The sequence below is a fragment of the Gobius niger genome (genome assembly GCF_951799975.1).
Source record: "Gobius niger genome assembly, chromosome: 9".
Lineage (NCBI taxonomy): Eukaryota > Metazoa > Chordata > Actinopteri > Gobiiformes > Gobiidae > Gobius > Gobius niger.
The window spans coordinates 18292559-18312610 of record NC_136860.1 but is presented as its reverse complement, the minus strand read 5'-3'; the positions used below and the strand labels follow the sequence as shown (position 1 = coordinate 18312610).

General features: G+C 41.2%; 1 protein-coding gene across 1 annotated transcript in view; it reads left to right on the top strand.

The window, feature by feature from the left end:
* The window catches only part of anos1 (anosmin 1), a 49429-nt gene extending 39847 nt beyond the window's left edge, over positions 1 to 9582 (top strand). Inside the window, exons 9-14 of the mRNA XM_079563567.1 lie at positions 1211 to 1357; positions 3722 to 3810; positions 5032 to 5203; positions 6023 to 6237; positions 7267 to 7408; positions 8659 to 9582. Coding sequence (XP_079419693.1) covers positions 1211 to 1357; positions 3722 to 3810; positions 5032 to 5203; positions 6023 to 6237; positions 7267 to 7408; positions 8659 to 8744 — 851 coding nt within the window. The 3' untranslated portion in view covers positions 8745 to 9582. The remainder of the gene's footprint in view (positions 1 to 1210; positions 1358 to 3721; positions 3811 to 5031; positions 5204 to 6022; positions 6238 to 7266; positions 7409 to 8658) is intronic.
* Positions 9583 to 20052: the final 10470 nt, after the last annotated feature.

Below are 20052 nucleotides of genomic sequence, written 5' to 3'. Positions count from 1 at the left end.
GGGTTTGGATTTCAATACTTTTTCCTATACTGTACTTTTTTGTAAGTTACCCTCTGCACATCTGGCAGATGAAAACTAGCCTTTTGGTAACTTCTGGCATATCATACAATTGTTCTGATCGTTAAAATGCACTGTCCTGTCATAATAAATATATGAATAAATAAAGATCACAGTGGTTGCTTTAAAAATAATCAAATATGATGTTTATTAATATGTCACTGCATGGTAGAAGAAAACTAATAAGCTGCAAAAATATATAAATAATTCAACAATTTAGCACTTTACAACAAGACAAAGTGCTTTAGCCAATAGAAAAAAGGATATATACTATGAAACAACCATGGTTTAAACTGGCGAAATTGCATAAAGCACTATGAAATGTATGTTAAAAGCCAGCCTAAATAAGTCCTTGATCTGGCTTTATACATATATGTAAAAGTGGGCACCACAACATTATACAAACAGGAAACGTCATATGTTTTGGGCCGTCCCTTCATTCATTTTCTTTGATCCGTAGATCTGGAGTCCCTCTTCATCAATTCGACATTCACCAAGAATGAATCAATGCGTATAGTAATTATTGTTGATTCAGTGAGTTCATTTACTGTACCCGTAGGTTTGACTGGTGTTTGAGATATTTACTGCCATAAGCTGCAACAATAGACCCATCAGCTTCCCATAGTCCATTACAATCATTAAAGTGAGTTTGAGAACAGCCTCTGGGCATGATTAGATTTACATCGGTTTATAAAATTACCCTTTTGATTGTTTTACATTCATGATTAGCCTATTGTCCATCCAGTGCTTCTGTGGTTTCTGTTTCTGGGTGTGTGCCAACTGCTATCTGCTGTAAGTGATGCACACGATTAATAAATACCTCATACAACCCCTTTGAGATCATGCACTAATTAAAATATAGCAGGAACCTTGGCAGAGTTGCTGACTTAGGACTGGCGCGTGCACAGGGGATTGGCGAAGTCAACCGAGAGCAATCCTATTTTTTTTGTTTGTCAAGTGTTGATTTCCCTAAATTACACCAAGTCTTCAGGCAAACAGTCAAGTATAATCATGATATTTCTGAAGCGCCAAGGAAGTCCGACAGATGCTGACAGCACATCTGCTGTTCAATCCAAATCAGCAACTGTGCGCTTGTGAATTCTCATAATGTGTATTGTTGTTAAGGAGCTTCATTTCTCTTTTCTTTTCCCAGCTAAATCTGTGTCCAAACCCAAAAAAGAAGAACTCTCGCCCATTGCCTCGACTTTGACCAAACGCCCCTCTGGCCCTCTGGAGGTGGGCACGCCTTTCTACCAGGACGGCCAGCTGCAGGTCCGTGTCTACTGGAAGAAGCGAGGAGGTATGTGAACCCGGTGATTTATGGCCTCTCAAATCGAATTAGCACCCCATTATATCCATCACTCACCCGGACTTATGTACATCACAATCAGGTGCATGACTCACCCACAGTTGCCCAAACAATGGAATAGCCCTAATAAATGAGGTATCGCACGGTGCAAATGAAATAAACGAAACAACGTGTCTTTGTGGGAACTGGTAATGCGATCGTGCGAGGGAAATTGGTGTAAACTTGCACATGGGCCGGTAGAGTGGAGCCACTGTTTAGTAAAGAACAATAAACACTGAGACTGAGACTGAGATGGGGTTTATTGACAGCTGCGTTTAATAGCTCCGCGCCCTCGCCTTAGCATCAGAGAAGAGCTTTTCTGGTTTTACAAGACCTGATGTCATACGGATTCAGATATTTCTGGAGCACCGCAATGGGTTAAAGCCAATAGACATGCCTATCCCGGCAGCATCCATTCCCTGAGCTTTCTGCTAAAACCCGATTGGAAATATGGAAACCTTGAAAGCCATGCTCTCGGGGTAACCTGTCAAGTTCCATTCACTGCTCTATGTTATGTTTCTAATATATGTCATCGCCCACGCCAAGCTCCACATCTGGGAGTCAAGAATGCGCGCCCTGGCTGATGGAGTAGCCTGGTGAGACACCAAGTGCTGAATCAGAGCTGGAGAAGATGGAGCTCACCCAGGGTTGTTAGCAAAGCTGGCCGGGACGCCCTCAGCTGAAAGATGCTGACAAAGATCGAGCACGGCTGGGGAATCGCACAGCTAATCGTGTTGCTGCAGTGGAGGTTTATGTGCCCTGCTCTTCATTAGTCTGAAGGATGACCCCGGCTTTAACCTGGGCTTTACTACTGTACAGTATATACATACAAGTACATATGGCCCGGGGAGTTGTAGTCTCCGGACATCTGTTTTGTGTGACAGAAGAAAGGAACAGGTTAAGCGAGGCATGATTAAACCCGGGCTCATTGTCTGTGTGATCCAAAGCAGTGCGGCCTCTGGGTAGTCTCCAGCAGAGCAGACTGTACAGCAGCTCAGATACTGTATCTGTGCTCTGGGCTATACAACAGCAGCAGTCCAGTGCTGTTGAGCCTCACTTCCAGCCACAATTTATCCCACAGCAGTGCCACTATACTCCACCTTGTCTTCATGTCCCTATTTCTTGTTTTACATCTCACTTCCCTTCTCCGTCAGACGCAGCTCAACACACCGTGTTTATTTTCCCCCGATTTCCCGGTTCCCCGTAATTCCTCTCTTCTGCTTCCAAAGAGCTCAGGGGCTCCTAGTGCCAGATCTGTGTCTAAGCCTTCAAAGGGCCCCTTTTATCTCCCCACTACAACCGCGGCCTCCACCAAGGGGCGAACATAGCATAACTCAATTATTAATCTGAGAAATATTCCACATAACCAAGGGACGCAGCTGAATGAATAATAAATCTGGAAACATGAGATGAGGATGATCGGCAGATATATGCTGATGATGAAGTGCTACTGTACTGTCACTCTGGAGCTGCTGTGCCCTGCACTGATGAAAGTGGACACATGTCAACATGGGAAAGACACAAGGAAGCTGGGAAATGACTGTAAGTTACTGCAAAGATCAAATAGGAAGTACTATGAACATTGAAGGCAAGTACATCAGTTATGAAAATACTGACATATCAGATCAAAGATACAGAGTGCTGACATTTATGAGATAGGAATCATTTAATCATTTCATTCTGTCTATTCTGATAACACTGATTTTGCGTGGATGCAGTAGTCAAGTGATGTGTGTACCAAAGCGAAATAACATTTGAAAGGTTGAGAACTATACAGAAATGCAAACACTTGCCTCGCACTATTCAGATCCCCTATATACTGGAGCCTGGAGGACACAATTTTAAGCTTTAAATGCAGTAATAGTGGTCTGCCGCAGCGGCTCATCTGAGACATAATGAACCATGTCATATCCTCTCTCACTGTTTATCGACTGCCTCTGAATATAAAAGCCAACTTTTGTTCTTAATACAACGCTAAATTGACTGTAAGATAGGAGATAAGATATGTTTTATTCATCCCCCAAGAGGGGAACTCAGGTTATTCCATGGCAAACAATACGGACAAAACCAACTATTGCAGGCAGAGGCACAATATGCATGCAACCAGATACTCTATTGTTATTATTAACTAACAGAAGAATGACCCACTTAATGAAGTTTTATCTTAATGCAATATTCAAAAGAACATCCCAATTTTGTTCAGGAAGGTCTCGCAAAAATGACAATAGTTTTCCTCTGTATTGCACACACATACTTGCCACACCCATGTTGAAGTTTGAGTCACGTTTTGACCACTGATCTCGCTCTAACTCACAGATCCTGAGGTGAACCGCTACCATGTCCAGTGGATGCCCGAGTACTGTAGCCACAATGAGACGCGGGGCCCGGAGAAATCTGTCACACAGGTTTGTTTCTCGCTCCTGCTCTCCGTGTGTGCCGTGCAAAGCCGTCCACCGCTCTATTGTCTTAGCGCTTAGAAAAATCCCTGGCCACGCAGCAAATCAGTGGCTGTTGTTTGGCCTATTATGAGTCAGTCGTGTGGTCGATCGGGCCAATAAAAGGCATTCACTAAAACAATGATTTCCCGGAATGAGGGATTGTTCACCTCCTTTGGCCCCGGCTCCGCTCCTGCTTGGACTTGTTTCGGGGTGCACTGAGGTCTAAAAGTAAAGTGTTTTGGCTGGGCCGATGGCGCATGGCAGGGCTCTCAGCAATCAACACATTCTTGGGGGACTTGTGTTGCTAAGGAATATACATTCATTTTCTATAGATCACTGGGACAGACTCCAGACCCGGGAGCTTTTATGTGAGCACAGCGCCTCATTCACTTTTAATCAAATCTGTTTCATATCACAGAATACACACGCCCTCTCTCCAGGGACTGGCTATTAATGTTGAATCTCTTTAGTACAAATACACGGTCTAAATACACATGTCAGCTTGATTTTCTTTGGGAAGAAACAAGTGAGGTTTTCTGTTCAGGTCAATGGAGGATTAAAGTTTCATTGCAGTTTAAAGTGTAAGGCTGCAAGGAATTCATTTACAGGGCTTTATCGGCTATTCTTTGTAAATCACACTTGAGTCCGCAATGGCCACTGTATCTTAATGCTTTCACATTTGGGAACTGTAGGAATACAGTAGTGAGAGGCTTCTGTGAGCTGTAAAAATAAGCTCTTAAATAGATGTTATTTTTGTTTAGATAATCAGGAAAGGTTGCTCCGATAGGTCAAAGATCAAATAATGAATATAATCATGAATTCAGAATATTGGATTAATATGCATTTTAAGCCACTTTTTACACAAAGCAAGTTTACAATTTAAAAACTTACTGAGAGTACTCTGTTGTTGTTGTTGTTGTTGTTCAGTGACAAAGCATTAACCACAGAACTAGGTGATTGAGACATATTATATTCCTTTCTGTACTCATACTCCATACATTTAGGTGGTAGTCTGTAATGAATTTCAAAGCGGTTCAAAGTGTAATGTGGGGCATGTCTGAGCGGGCCGGATGTAATCTGCCACAGCACCCAGTATTTAATTATCTGTGGCGCTCCATGGGTGCTGACCCCGTGACCCTGGAGTCAAAGTCATTTGAATAATAACTTTTAATGTGCTTTCTGGCACAGGAGAACTACATCAACCTCCCGAGCCTGCTGTTCTCCTGCAAGTACAAAGTCACCGTGCACACACTCAAATCCAAGAGGCGCTCCAAGGACGAGAGCACCACCTTCCTCACCCCATCCTGCGCCACCATCCGGAGCAAGACGCACAAGTACATCCCCTGCCCCGGTGAAGGAGGTGGGTGTTGATGTTTTTTCTTTTACGACAATTTTGTTTTCATCATATTAGGCTTTATTCAGGCTTTTTAAACTACCATAGCCTTGATTTTTGTATTATGAATTAGAATAATGGAGAGAGCATGCATCCCACTCCTGCCGCTGCGGTAAACTAAAGCGGTTCAAAATTGAAATGTTTGCAATTATAGCAACCGGCAAACATGCTATTCTGAGCGTGGAATAGAGTTTGACTGTGGACAGGATCAGAGCAAGGGTCACAAGGATGTGTGAGCTGGCATTTTGAGTGCAGACAAGTGAGATGGTCTAGATTTACAGAGTTGCTGAAATATGCACAAATTAAACAAATCAAATCTCTCCAGACATATGTCTTTGATTAGGATATATCATTAAAAAGTACATTTTGCCTACCATATGTTGCACAACTAACATAAGATAATTTACGTAGGACTAAACCTGTTTCCGGGACATTTAATTAGTATTGTTAGGGGCTTATTGTTTGAAAAGGAAGAAAAACACTTCAAATCGGTTTGTTTATTTGAAGCTTGCATCTTCTTGTTTGTCTCTTTTTTTTAAGTTGAAGTTATTTTATATACATGAAAAAAAAAAAATAATAATCAGGACATTTAGCCATAGTTTTAGCCTTGATCCACTACTTTTTATCCAGCATTTGTTTAGTCTGCAAAACCACTGTATTGACAAAAACGTGATGAACTATCATTGTCGGCAAAATGAACGCGGCCTGCCTGACACGTAGAGGTCATCTGAAATCAATGCACAAGTCAGATACTGTAACATCATCCTATTCTGTTTCTCCTAACAGCTCTCCCTAAGGTGCTGGCTAAACCCGAGAACCTCACCGCGTCCTTCTCCATCAATGAGGGGAACATCACCGGGAGCTTCGTGTGGAAAGTGACCCGGCTGGCCCCCGCTCAGAGGATAACAGGCTTTCAGGTGACATGGGCCGAAATGACCAGCGAGAACCGACAAAACAGTCTGCCCAACAGCATCATATCGCAGTCGCAAATCCTACCGCCGGTAAGATGGAGGGGGTGACCTGTTTACGTGATTTGTGAATGTGTGACTGCCTAATTATGGTATTAGCATAATGGACCTTTGATGTGTATGTGCAGACAATCTTTTTGTAATCGGGTATTGAAATATGCGAATGTCTGCAAGGATTTAGAGCGCAAGCAGAATTTCGAGAAGGTTTTTGAATATACACATTTATTAAGAGTTTTAGATGCAGCAAAGACTTTATGAGACAAAGCTTTCATTTCACTGCAACCTTCAAGTTTCACGTCAACCTGAGGATACTTTCATACGTATATAATGTAAAAGTTGATGTAACTTTTACATTATATACGTATGAAAGTATCCTCAGTATCTGGCCAATAGTCAGTTCTCTTAGCGCCTATCAGACTTAGTGCATTTCAGCAGAACTATCTCTTGTTTGTAACTACATACAACATCGTAACCACAAGAATTTCCCTTTTCCCAAACATTTCAAAACCATGACATTGCCCCTGCATTAGCCTAATGGGTTCTCTACTCCTCCTTTCTCCTCACTGTCTGTCCTGGTTGAGGGCGACTTGGGATAACACTCTTAGCATGAATCCTGCGATAAGCCCTTGTGTGCAGACAGCCGCAGACATCAGAGGAAGCGCTGTGTCCTGCTGCGGCTATCCCTTTCTCCTGTACTTTTTCTGCACTTTATTCCCTTGGCTCTGCATCCCCGACTCTCTCATCCTGCGTGAGAGCTCTGAAAACGGCGCTCTTTTGACATAATCTGCTCCATCAACAACACGTTCCGCCTATCTGCACCTCCCAGCCTCTGGAGCTCGTCTATAAATATAACCACCCACTGCACACTTTATCAAGTTGGCAGAAAATGAGACAGCCACGGCAGAAACCTTATGAAAACAGTGTCTTTGTTTTTGTCTGCCGCTGACACACCATTCCCCCCGGTTTATAGCCCTTCCCCAGAACAAGCCCTGTCATAATCACGGACATGCTCTGGAGTATTTCATCTCACTGCTGCTCCCTCTCTCCTCTCCTTCCTGCCAGGACCATAACTCCCTAGTGGTGTCCAACCTGCGGCCGTCCACCTACTACAGGCTGGAGGTGCAGGTCATAACCACTGGAGGGGAGGGGCCCGCCACTGTCAAGACCTTCCAGACCCCCACAACTTTACCAGTAGTTCAACATAGTACGTATACTTACATTAAATACACTACTACTCATGCTTATATTTGTACAGTCAGTAATGATGATATGAGCCTATTTAATAACATATTCCTTGATCTTTATCATTTTCTTTGTGAGATTTGTATATTGTTGTGAGGCAGTCTTTGTCTTAAAGGTGCACTATGCAATTTTTTATGTAAAAAAAAAAAAAACTGCATATCTTACCTTTCAGATACTTAGCGGTTCCATAGCGCCTTTACTTACCATCCCTGTGATCTGTAGGATGCTCCAGAATCAATTGTTTTTGAGGTTTCTGGTAGATTTTCACTGCTGATTGAACTGTCTCTATGGTTATGCATATATTCCATTCACTAAAACTACAAAAACCTGACATAAAAGTTATCTTGAAGCATCATAGGAGCCACTGGGATGGAAAGTAAAGGTGCAAAGCGAACTGCCCAAACCCACTTTTTTAAAATAAAAAGTTGCATAGTGCACCTTTAAGTTCTTTATGAATTATATTATTGATATAATTATTATAAATGATGCAGTAAAAAGAGAAAAGATGAAGATAAAATGGGGGAACTTCACTTGATCCAACACGCCATATGTAAATAATTAATTTGTAGGTATTGTTCAAGGGTTAAAGTATACCTAACCTTAATTATATAACTTTTTAAGTTATTGAAAGTTATTTAATGTCATTTACAATACAAAAAAAGGACATTTTCTGGTTTGCTTTTAAGCCTTTTTCCTCTGGTTTTGCCTGATTGAATTGCAAGAAACATGTTACAAAAGGCAAGTAAGGTCAACACTGGTCGACATTTGTGATACTATGCCACAAATGACTGTGTATAAACCAAATGCATTTATTTATTAAAAAAATATATTACCTCCTTCATAGCGCATGGCAGGAGTTTTATCATCAGTGAGGCATTAAATAAATTGCAGTTCAATTCTCCAGCAGTCATAAAGGAAGCCCTAATATAAAGCATGGAGCGTGTGGATCATAAATGTGTCTTAAAAGCACATAAAATATATTGCAATTCACGGTTGTGTCAACACAAAGTGAGGAAGTTGGCTGCACTTCCATTACCTTATCTTCTGGGAAGCGGCATCATTATCCCGAACATAAAAAGCCGCGTGTTTTGTCAGCAAAGGCGAGAGTCGCGGAAAGATTTACCAAGCAAGATGACACGTTAGCCCCGGCAAAACTCCAGGAAGGCGACGTTTTACTGTACAATTACTCACGTGTGAACTTTTGTGTTCTAGGGCCACGGCTTCGACACCACCACTCGCATCACGCCAAGGCCACTGTAGAGAGACATGAATGGGTCAAGGGAAGTCAAAAAAAATAAACCAGTTGTGAGGAGAAACAGTGGATTTCTGGTAGGATTGTAATGGAGCACATTGGACCATGGACTGACCCCATCCCCGAAATTCCCTGTTTGGGAATCTAGACTTTTCCTTCCCACCCTGCTCTGTCACTGGAACTCTTGGTCTGTATAGTTTGTATTTAAAAAAAAGGAAAAAAAAGCTCTTCTGTGATTCCTCAAAACCTCCACAAGTTGAAACGTCCACATAGAAAATAATGATGAAAAAGGTATTGATTGGGAAATGCCATTGTACGTGTATGAAGACAAATGTTTCTTCTATTTATATTGTGCTACCCCAGTAAAAAATCATACATTATGTAACTAAATTCATCGCCTAACCCAGAGTATCATAGTATGTTGCATGTAGTACAAGTACTTAATTTGTAAACGAATAACTGCTTCAAATTGAAAGCCTGTAATGGTTTTGCATGACGGCATTAGCGTTTCAGTTGGCATGAGATAATGTCTGTGTTACCTTTTTTTCCAATATGTTAGCAAAACTTCACTAACAGATTTACAAAGAACTATATCGGGAGTCATATGTAATGTTTATTAATGAAACTATTCCTCGCGTGAAAAAGATCAATTGTACATGTTCTTGGCTGTAGAAATATTTGTCGTGGCACAGTCAGTGAATGTCTATATTTATTTATGTGTGTACTACAGTTTGGTTTGGATGTGCGTGATGAATGTGGATGTCCTGTGTGTTTTCGTCTTGCTTTTTTTTTTTGGAACCGACAAAAAAAAAAAAAAAAACCTTGTAAAGACATTTTGTAAAAATTGAATTGTAAATACAGTCCTATGTTACATGTTATTTTTCCATGGTAGAAACTGTACAAACGCCTAAGTAATAAAATAATCCATAACTAGTTCCTTTGCTGCTTGTGTTTTGTGTGTGCAGTAAATAGCCTCTCCTCCCAGGGCTCCGCGCTTTGGCAGAGGCTCCTGCTTATTTTGGCTGTAAAAGGCTCATCGTGGCTAAGACTGTGTACAACATACTCACTGATAGTTCCAGGAGCCTACATGCTCTCACTAAGTCCAAATAAACTGCTCAGAGAGTTCAACTGCGGAGAATTTACCCTGGTTCACAGTCCTTAACATATGGCAGTACAGGGCTGGGGGTCTCACCTCAGTGCAGCTTTCGCCTTCAAAGGCAACCCAGAAAAAAGCAAGTAAGTGCTTTATTTGTCATTGTGCAATTGTACAACGAAATTGCGTTCAGATGTTGGGTTACTGTGTGCCGCCATTGTGGGAAATGTGTGATATATGGAGTTGGATAAAGACTAAAATACTACACTTACGTGGTACATTCAGCTGAACTATGTCCCTTTACTGGAAGAAAGATGTGTTAATAAAGTCAGTCTTCAATTGTTTGAGCAAAATCTCAAGTTGCACCGATAGAGTTGCACCATTCCCTAAAAAGCAATGGTTTTGCTATTTAGGGAATAGCAAAACCATTCCCTAAATCAGCCATTTCACCTGTATGAACATGCCCATCTTTCAATGAGGGAGAACACTTTATCTCAATGCCAAGGCTCAGTATCTGTCAACCTTTGAATAAGTTCTTTTTGTGCACATGCCAAGTAATACAGCATATTCATTAATCCAGTCTCCAGAAGACCCAGAGTCAAGATAGAACTGGCCAATGTGTACCCACTGGAATGATGCGAAACGATATTATGCAATGTTGCAAGAAAATGATGCAGAGACAGTCCACAGTAAGCATTGGGTTGTATGCAACACCGGGCCATGGGGAGAATGCAAATTGCCTTCCCTTGTGTGAAGTCTACAAGAAATGAGGTTCCCTTGTCCCTTTTAAGATATTGAGTGTCTGAAAGTGTTTTATGAGTGACAAAGTGGCTGTAGAGGCTGCTGCGCAGATTGGCAGCCAGATTTCTGTCAGTCAGACCGGCGGCAGCTGTGGCCACCACCACAGCCGTAGTGCACACCACCACAGCCGTAGTGTACATCACCAAACAGTGTCAATTTGTGATATATTTACTGCTAATTATTTGAGAAATTTATTGTCAGGTGATTTCACACTAATATGGTAAAACTAACCACTACGAACTAATGCTACCAAACCAGTCAAACAAACTTTGCTCTAGCAGACTATGATCCAATAAGACGTCTATGTCAAATTAAACAAATACAATGTATAGATTTCTTTCTATCATCTGCCCTCATTGACATTTCCCTAAGAGCTCTTGTTTTCACACACTCCTCATTGAATCAGTGCAGGCCGTTCACTTCTCAGGCCGTTTGTTTATGTACAGTTCTATTATGTCACACAGATTAGTTCCTCACGGCCCGCACACACTAATCCTTCTCCCTCTCTTTCTTTTGTAGAGGCAGAGCCAGAGTTGAGCCAAAACTGGCTCCTTTTTCTTTTTTTTTCCTACAAGCGCCTTTCACAGTGTCACAGTCTCCTCTCCACACATACCAAATACCACGGCCCTCAAGTGTGAAAACCTCAAAACAAAAGGGCCTCCTTCCAAAATCCTTTTGAGGCGCGCTGCAAGACGTCCAAGTCTCTGCGGACATAAAAGAAAAGAGAAAAATGCTACAACTAAATAATAGGCCGCTCGTTGGTACAAAAGCTTTGTCTGGGATGGTTAAGGGCCAAAAAAGGGCTTATTCGGTTTGCATGAAATTTTAGAGTCATTGTCGAAGCCATGCGGGGGATATTTCTTTGAAAGTACATTTATCAAACATACAACAACTCTGGGGAAAGCAAATACTCTACTGCATAACAAAACATTTCTCCAACATGTTTTGCATTGTACCTAGTGCACACTTTTGTTGTCACATCATCAAAGACCTCATACTGGTTCGAGTAATAAGCAGTGGAAATTCAAGGGGGATCATCTTGAGTCCAGCAGGTGCACTTGTGGTAGAAGTATGTTGGATATTATTCCCAACAATGGGACAATCTCTGAGTCTAAATTAATGTTCATTATTTCAAATCGGTGTGAATGTTCCTATGTCAGAGCTCCTGTCCAGTTTATAATCCTTTCTTTGTAAAGAGCACTTCCGAAATAGTCCAAGATTAGAACTCCATTTGTAGCTTCAATGAGCTGTGCATGACAATTCATCAAATCACCTTTATGGGTCATCCTACCTCAGTTGACTGTAACATTACTCCTCGAAGCATCGCCTGGAATTTACTTTCTGATGAGGCCCTTGACTTTGAAGTATGATGTACATAACTGTAAGGAATGTACTTTTTCTTTCTGACTTTGACTCTGACACGTAATTTAAAATCCCCAAATTTGCCTGGCACCCTCCGGGTTGCAGGCAAGTGAGATCATTGGTCATTGTGCGTCGATTACAACCACATGGGCCACAGTTTTGCTACCCTTTGGATAGGATGAGGTGGAATATATTGCCTGTGAGATTGATGAAAAATAACACTAACCTCCTTTACGTTCCATTAGGAAGCCAATGTTGCTTTAAAGGTGCGCTGAGTGTATGTGTGTGGTGGCGGGGTCTGACCTTGCTTTGGGCAGTGGCATGGTTCTGCTTATGCTTGGGTGCAGGGGACACATGAAAGGGGCTCCGTCAGCCTGAGAAAAGATGTTCAGGGTAAGGCTAATGCAGACCAGAGCGCATCAGGGACCTGCATGCCACACGTTATACAAGTACTGCGGCTACAGGGCTGTTGACAAGCTTAGAGGGCCTCTCTGCTTGGGAAGAGTAAGTGAGTCTGAGCGATGGACGGCCAACAGAGAATGAGTCATAATGATTCTGTGATTGTGATTTGACAGTAATCTGAGTAAAGTTTAAAATATAATGAAATAAACAAGAATATACAGATCGAATCCGTTTCCCACTGCTTCCTCACGGCCAGCTTGTGGAGGCAGCAGTCTAAGCAGAGATGCCCAGACTTCCCTTTCTATGCATGGGTCCTCCAACTCCTCCGGCAGACGCCACAGTATCCATGGCAGCTGAGAAATTATCCAGCATTTTCCAAGCCCCCTCCTGGTGAGACATGACTAGAACAGCTCACCTGGGAGGAATCCAGGAGGTATCGCACTGGACTCCTTTCAATGTGGAGGAGCAGTGGCTCTACTCTGAGCTCCTCTTGAGTGAGTTAGCTCTATCTCTAAGGGAGCACCAAGCTGTAGGTTAGAGTAGGACATAGAACGAACACAACAAATGGCTTTGATACAAATCAGCACCATGGTTCTTTTTTGGGAGAAGGATAGCTTCTTTTCTTCATGGGGTCAGCAGAAGATTTCCTGAGGCACAAGTATCTTGGGGTCTGTCAAAGGAAAAAGATATGGACATTACCGGTTATCATAACATAACATCCTCATATGGTGGTTGAAAATAGGACACAGCCACCAATATCGTTTCTTTTTTTTGTGTGTGACGCACACGCGCTACTTACCTACCTTATTTACCCAGTCTACTTTGGATATATTGGAAAGGATTCCATAAAATGTTGATTTGGTTGATAGTACAGTGAGCTATTTTTATCACAAGACCACCATTTTACGAAGCAAAGTGAAAATCTCAAATGTCTACAGCCCGTTCTGTGATTGAAAAGTGGTTCAAACTGGATCAACCTAAAATAACACAACTGCCATATATTGGTTTTATGGCCAGTGTGTCTCCATGGAGAAGTCAATTTTCTTTGTGCCTGGAAAAAGATTTGAAATGAAATTGTGCCATTGCGGGTTGTGTGAGGTACACCCCATTGGAGGAGATAGTAAACTAAAGCCAAAGCAGAATCCTTCCACAGAACTGTCTTTATTGGGTGCACCTGCGCAATCAAATGCTAATCCAGTTTTCCAATAACTCTGAAGGCATAATGTGCATTTTAGTTGGCATCTGGTCCCAGCGATGATTCAGCATCCTGATCGTTTTGTGGCCGTGTTCAGTGGTTATGCTGTTACAGAGAAAGATGATAGCACTTCGTCGTCACATTTGCATCAAGCTCAGTCCAAAACGAAAAGAGTTAAAGCCCTAGGGGTAATCTGGAAATACACTTCCTTTTTTTGCTTCAATATTTTATTTGTATATATATATTTGTGTGTATATATATATACTTTTTTTTTCTTTTTTGCATGTTGTGGAATAAAACAAAACATTAAATCCATAAATCAGAATATAAAAAGAAAACGTGCACAACATAGCCAACCCCCCCACCCCTTAAATACATCCAAATAATATACATATATAATAATATACAATAAAATAATAATAAAAAGAAAAACATATACATACATATGTACATACATACATACACAATTACACACGTATGCATACATACGCATATACATAAACACATATACATACATATACACATATTCATACATATACTGTATATACATACATGCACACACACACGCACACATGCACACACACACACACACACACACACACACACACACACACACACACACACACACACACACACACACACACACACACACATACATACATACATACATACATACACACATACACACATACATACATACATACATACATACATACACACACATACATATACCTTGTCCATGTTCACAGAAATGCCATTATCCAAATTGATCTTTTATGTGTAGAAGGTAACATAAGCAAAAAGACAACAGTTAATCAGCTGTCTGTATTGTCAAGGTTTATTGAATTGAATTTTGTTGAATCTTAATAAGTTAATAAGGAAAAACAAAAGCACACAACTGTTGAAGAATATGTTGTAAACTTATAACAATTCAATCAGGAGAGACAGACGGAAACAAATTTTATTTAGCAGATAAACTTTGGTGATTCAGCTTCAGCAGGTAGAAATGTTAGTGACAGAGACGCGCTGTATTTGATTGGAAACAAATATCTCCTCTCAAAACCTGAAAGTAATTGTGGTGAAGTGAAGAAAATGGAGAGGATATGCTTGATAGTTCTGCTGCTGAGGTGGAAAGGAAATGGTCTGCGGCTAAATTTGTAGGAAAAAGTAAAAAATATGATCAGATTTGTATCCAAAAGATCTGTGGATAGAGCATTTACCTCTGAGCTTCTAATTTCTTTACAGAGTCTGATGAAACCATTGTACTGCTTAAACTAGTCCTCCAAAAGAAGAACAGAAAAAAATCAAACTTATGCATTACACCACTTCATCCCAATCTAAATCCTTTGCTATGGCTGATATCGAAATATGATGAAATACAATGAAATATATACATGCTGACAGATAAGACAATAAAGCTGCCTCCAGCTAAACTTTCCCACACCCACTTGGTGGATTAGTCTGAACGAGAAACATAAAGTGTGTTGGTTTAAGATGGACTGCTACTCCTACATTGGACCAAATAAAACAACTGTTCTGCATCTATATGGCGACCAAGTGGCTGAGTGGTAAGCGCTCTTTTCTCACAGCAAGAAAGTTGTAGGTTTTCTTTCCCAGTTATAAGTGATTTGCCTTAGGTGCACTGTGCTTGGGTCAGACTGTTTTTAATGCAGGCTACTAGTTACCATAGACATGCACTAGCCTAGCACCACTAAACTCTTCAAATATAAGGACTGCATGGATTAAAGGCCCTTTGTCAACAATCCTGAAATATCGCTTTAAGCCTACAGCGCACCATTTCAATTCTTACATTTTTGACCTTGTGACTGTTGGCACGATGTGATCCCATGTTTGAGAATGACGAGCCACGTATCCACAACAATGGCATTTGCATAGTGTCATGTGCTTTACATTACACCCCAGTTAGATTCCAGCTCAGAGCATGAAGTGGGAAATGTGCTTAAAGTTGATGGATTGTGCTGTAAACAATGTCACAATGTCGAACTCAACAGTACACAAACGTATCATGTAAAAAAGAAGGGAAAAAAAATACACTCACTCACATGCCTTAACTGCCTATCAGCTCGGAGTAACCATCAGCTGACCTTTCGTTTGGATGAACTTTTCTTTTTGGTCTGGGTCAAAGGTAACTGTGAGGTCTACTGCGTATATGTTTACAACACCAGCATCCTTATCCAGATGTGTCTTTCCCAAACTAACATCCTCCATCAACAATCACTCAGAAAAAAACACCCAGCTGCTCAGTAAAAGTCCTCATAATCCCCTATGATTAGTGTTAATCCCCCTAATGCCTCTTCCTGAGAATAAACACACATTGCCCCCATGTGACCCCCTTCTAATTAATGAAGTTAGGAAGTTTCCCCCAGCCGTTGCTTTGATATTATCTTTACTGTGCGGCTGTTTCAAGGTTGACTTGCAAAAGCAAAGGGTTCTAAGTGCCAGCATGTCAAGCTAATAGGTCAGAACTTAACAGCTGACACATGTAAATTGGGTGGCTAAACAAAACAGCCCCCGGGGGTGAGGGCCGAGGTAGTGACTTTCCGTCTTGTGTTCGGCCCTCTCGTGTGAAGTCGAGAGCGCGGGGGTCATGTGGGGTCGCCCGGAGGTCTTAGGTCACTGTGCACCCAGGAGGATGCACGGCAGCGGGGAGGCCGGCACCCAAAGTTGCAGGGACATGGGGAGGGTCAAAAGGTAGAGTTCAGATGGTTCAAGCTGAAGGAGAATGAAACAGATATCACCAGGGGAGAGAAACAGGATTTGGGACAAGCCTTTCCTGCCACCGAGCATGGAGGGAGGCAGGGTTTTGAACTGGTTTGGCTTTGTGGAAAGACCATAGAGATTTGTTTTATGTGTAAAAGCTGCTAAAAAGTGCAAGAGTAATTCAGTATAAAGGCAGTTACGTATAGGAATATATAGTTATAAGCAGAAAAGGATTGGATTTCCAACTACTTTATTGAGAAGTAACAACTAGTTTTGACGGATTATATTGCTCATATCTAAAGATTTTCTTTCTCTAACCTGTTACTACGCAATATTGGAATCTGAAAAAGAACTGTTCATAAAACATCTTTGGAAAACGTTGCCATTTCAAATTTCAGGGAGTCATCTATAAAGTTGCGAATTATGGGACTCTGTGTGAAATAATAAAAAAAGACTGTAAGTTCTACCTTGTAACCTTTTGATAACACTAAAAGCATCATTAGAATATTTGATTGACAGGCCAATTCAGCAAGAAATTAGTGCGAGGCTGCCAGTCTCTAACACCCATGAGGCACGCGAACAACTTTGCATAAGTGTTGCAACTCCTCAGCTGCCTGACTATAAAATATTTTTACCTATCAAAGATGGTTGATTTAGTAAGACCGTACTGACCTCTTCTAAAGGTATGAAGTATTTTTGCCCAAACAAAATCGCTCTATAAATCCAGGTTGGTCAATTGTATAAATCAAACGTTGTCCAAGAACAAACTGACGGAGCAAAAAGAGACGATTGTCCAGTGATGCAGCTAAATCTGAGGAGGCAGACATTTTAAACACTGGAGCAAAGCGTGTTCAGAGACACTTCAAAATATACACGCTTCCATTTCATATAATTTTTCTTCTCACATTATAATTGGGTGGATTAGTGGGTGGGTGTTAATTTATGAGCTGCAAAGTAATTTTGAAGTGTTAAGATTTTATCTTATATATCTAAAAAGTAACACAAAAAAAAGCAATTTACAGAGACACAGGCAGTGAGATATACAGGACATTAGGGACAAATTTCTACGGCAGTGACAATAGAAGTTAATTATAAGTGAGTTCTTTATTTGCTTCAGTTACTCCAAAAATGTGCATCCATATTCCCTTGTTTTGTGGAAAATAATCTGTCACTATTGTTCCACTTGAGCTGTTACCATCTATATATATGTCAGTGTGGCTCAAAACATCTGCTTCACTCTCCAGCTAAATAATGCATTCACATTTTTTGACATCATTGAGTCCCAATTAGAGCTCATGATCAAAGTGTAAGAACATTTTTCCCATTCTCGTTAAATTCATTTGCTGTCCCGCTAGCAAGAAGCATGAGGCAAAGAGGGGGCTGTGAAAATGATTTTGCTGCAAAAAGAGAACATCTTACAGTGCAATCAATGGAGAGACACGAGCTTCTGCAGCTAAAACACCGCTTGGACTGAGAACGCAAACATGAAGATGGCAGTTACACGGGTATATTACACTGTATGAAAAGCTAAATCTATAACAGAGATAGAAGTCTTTGTGAAATGCAATACCAACAGTCCAAAGATGTTACAACATCATCAAAATGTACACGTTAATGCATTTAATATAAAATGCTAATTTTGCATTTGATTTTTTAATTCTGTAGAGCTTGTGAAAACCACAAAGATCTTTGGGATTTTTGATGGAGTCCACATGAATAAACCAGTGGAGATTGTATAATGTAAAATACTGCTTTTCATTCATATGAAAGCATTTGGACACTACAGTGTGACTGATGTATTTACGAGTGACACTTCAATCAGCAGACTTGTTCCACAGCTCTTTTTCATTAGTTCATTTGCGCTGCCTGTAGAAGTTGATGTTTAAACCAGTTTTTGTTTCATGTGGATAGGCTTCTGCTGTTAAAAGGCGAGCTGAACCTCCTGTCCTCCTCCTCAATATCAGCTTTAGATTTATTTTTTTTAGATGCTATTGCCGCATGAATGCAACCATTTAAAGCCGTATTACTTGCCATGAAATCAGAACGTTTTATTAGTGTTGATCCCCTGCTGTTATAGTTTGTTTTGTTCAGGTATGCCTATTGTCTGTGCTCTTAGCAGCTCATTTCTCTCCCTGCTGATTGCAGGCTCCATTGATTGTGCAGCTGATGATGTGGTCTGCTCTGCCCGTGGCACTCAGGGAGATCTGGACATGTTTAAGGCACTAACTTTCATGTTCTCCATGCTGGTATGAGACTCGCACAGTGATGTTGCGGGTCACATTGCTCTCATTAGAAAACATGAGTCAAGCAGAGGCCTGTGGTGTCTGTCAGCGGTACCAGCCTCGGACGGGGACAGTGGAGCATCCCGGAGGTCCCCTGGAACACAGAGCGGAATATTTGTTTATTGAGAACTTCAATCAGTCATCTGTGGGGCCGCTCGTCCTCCTGAACTTTTGACTTTACCGTTGCGTTGCTGTCAGCATAGGGATCAAATGCAGTGTATAATAAATGGAGTATGTATATCACGTCACCAAAAACACTCTTCCAAATTCCAGCCCACTCCTTTCCCTGTTCTCAACTTGTCTAATTTCGACAAATTCTCCAAAAGCTCTAAATGCTGTTAGTCAGTTTTGAGACATGTTGTTTGCTCTGACAACAACATGAGAGGAGATGTTTTCTGCACTTAAGAACCACACTTCATTATAAATGGTTATGATTAGACTATTGTTAAATTGCTGTTAGATACTGTAAATCTAAGGCCAGAAAAGAAGTTTGAGTATGCCACAATCCTTTGAGTTTCAAAGCACCTGATGAATCTGAACAACTAGCAGATGTCTAAAATTGGAGGTCACGTCTTTTCTGTGACATCACATCACTGACTATTGCTGGCTATTTCCTGTACCCCAATTTGCTCAGAGGCATCCCCTGTTCCAATCTAAGCCTATCGTTACATCACCAGGCATTTGCCCCCCACCTTCCAAGCATCACCACCCCTACCCGGCAAAGTTATGAACTGAAATACTACATGTTAATATATTAAGACCGCGTTTAACATTCACAGAGCAGTCGAGCCTGTGACATCTTGATCGTAAATCCACTTTCTCTTTTCTCCACTGCTTGTATTCTCTTTCCAGTCCAGTCAGTGTGGAGGCGCTGAGTGGAGCGGAGATTTAGCCGAGCCCTGGGACTCTTGTGATTCCTACTCTGGACAGGACGCCGCAGTGCCCGAGACTGGAAGACGTTTACTGCACTCGGGAGAAGCTAAACATATGGTACACATGTTAAAAAGGTTTACACGCTCAGGCTGAAGGAGAGGCGATCGGTCTTTCCACATGCTTTTGATGCCGAGTGCCTGTTAGTGCCTGTTAAGCGCGTCCCACCGTCCAAATAAATAACATTATCAGCCACTTATCAGGTACTTGTGCAGTCCTGCTCCATCATCGTCAATAGCTGGAATATACTGCAGAAGACTGTGAATTCATATTCTGTTTGTGAATAAGTTGTAGTTATATAATGCTACAGCAAAGCACAAGTCGGCACTTCAAGTTGCTACAGTTGAAAATGCCTTTTCACTCTTTAAAGTTGCCTGTTTTTAAGAAAGTCCTTATAAAGTATTAAACAGTAAAACTGAAGCACTTGCACCAACTGAATACTGAACTCTTATTTGTATCAGACCAGATGTGTTTTCAATAGCGTCTCTGGTTAAAGTCTTCAGCTGGGGCAAGCTTGTATGATTTTGTGGTGGTCAAACTTACACACATGCACTTCTTGTTGACCTAG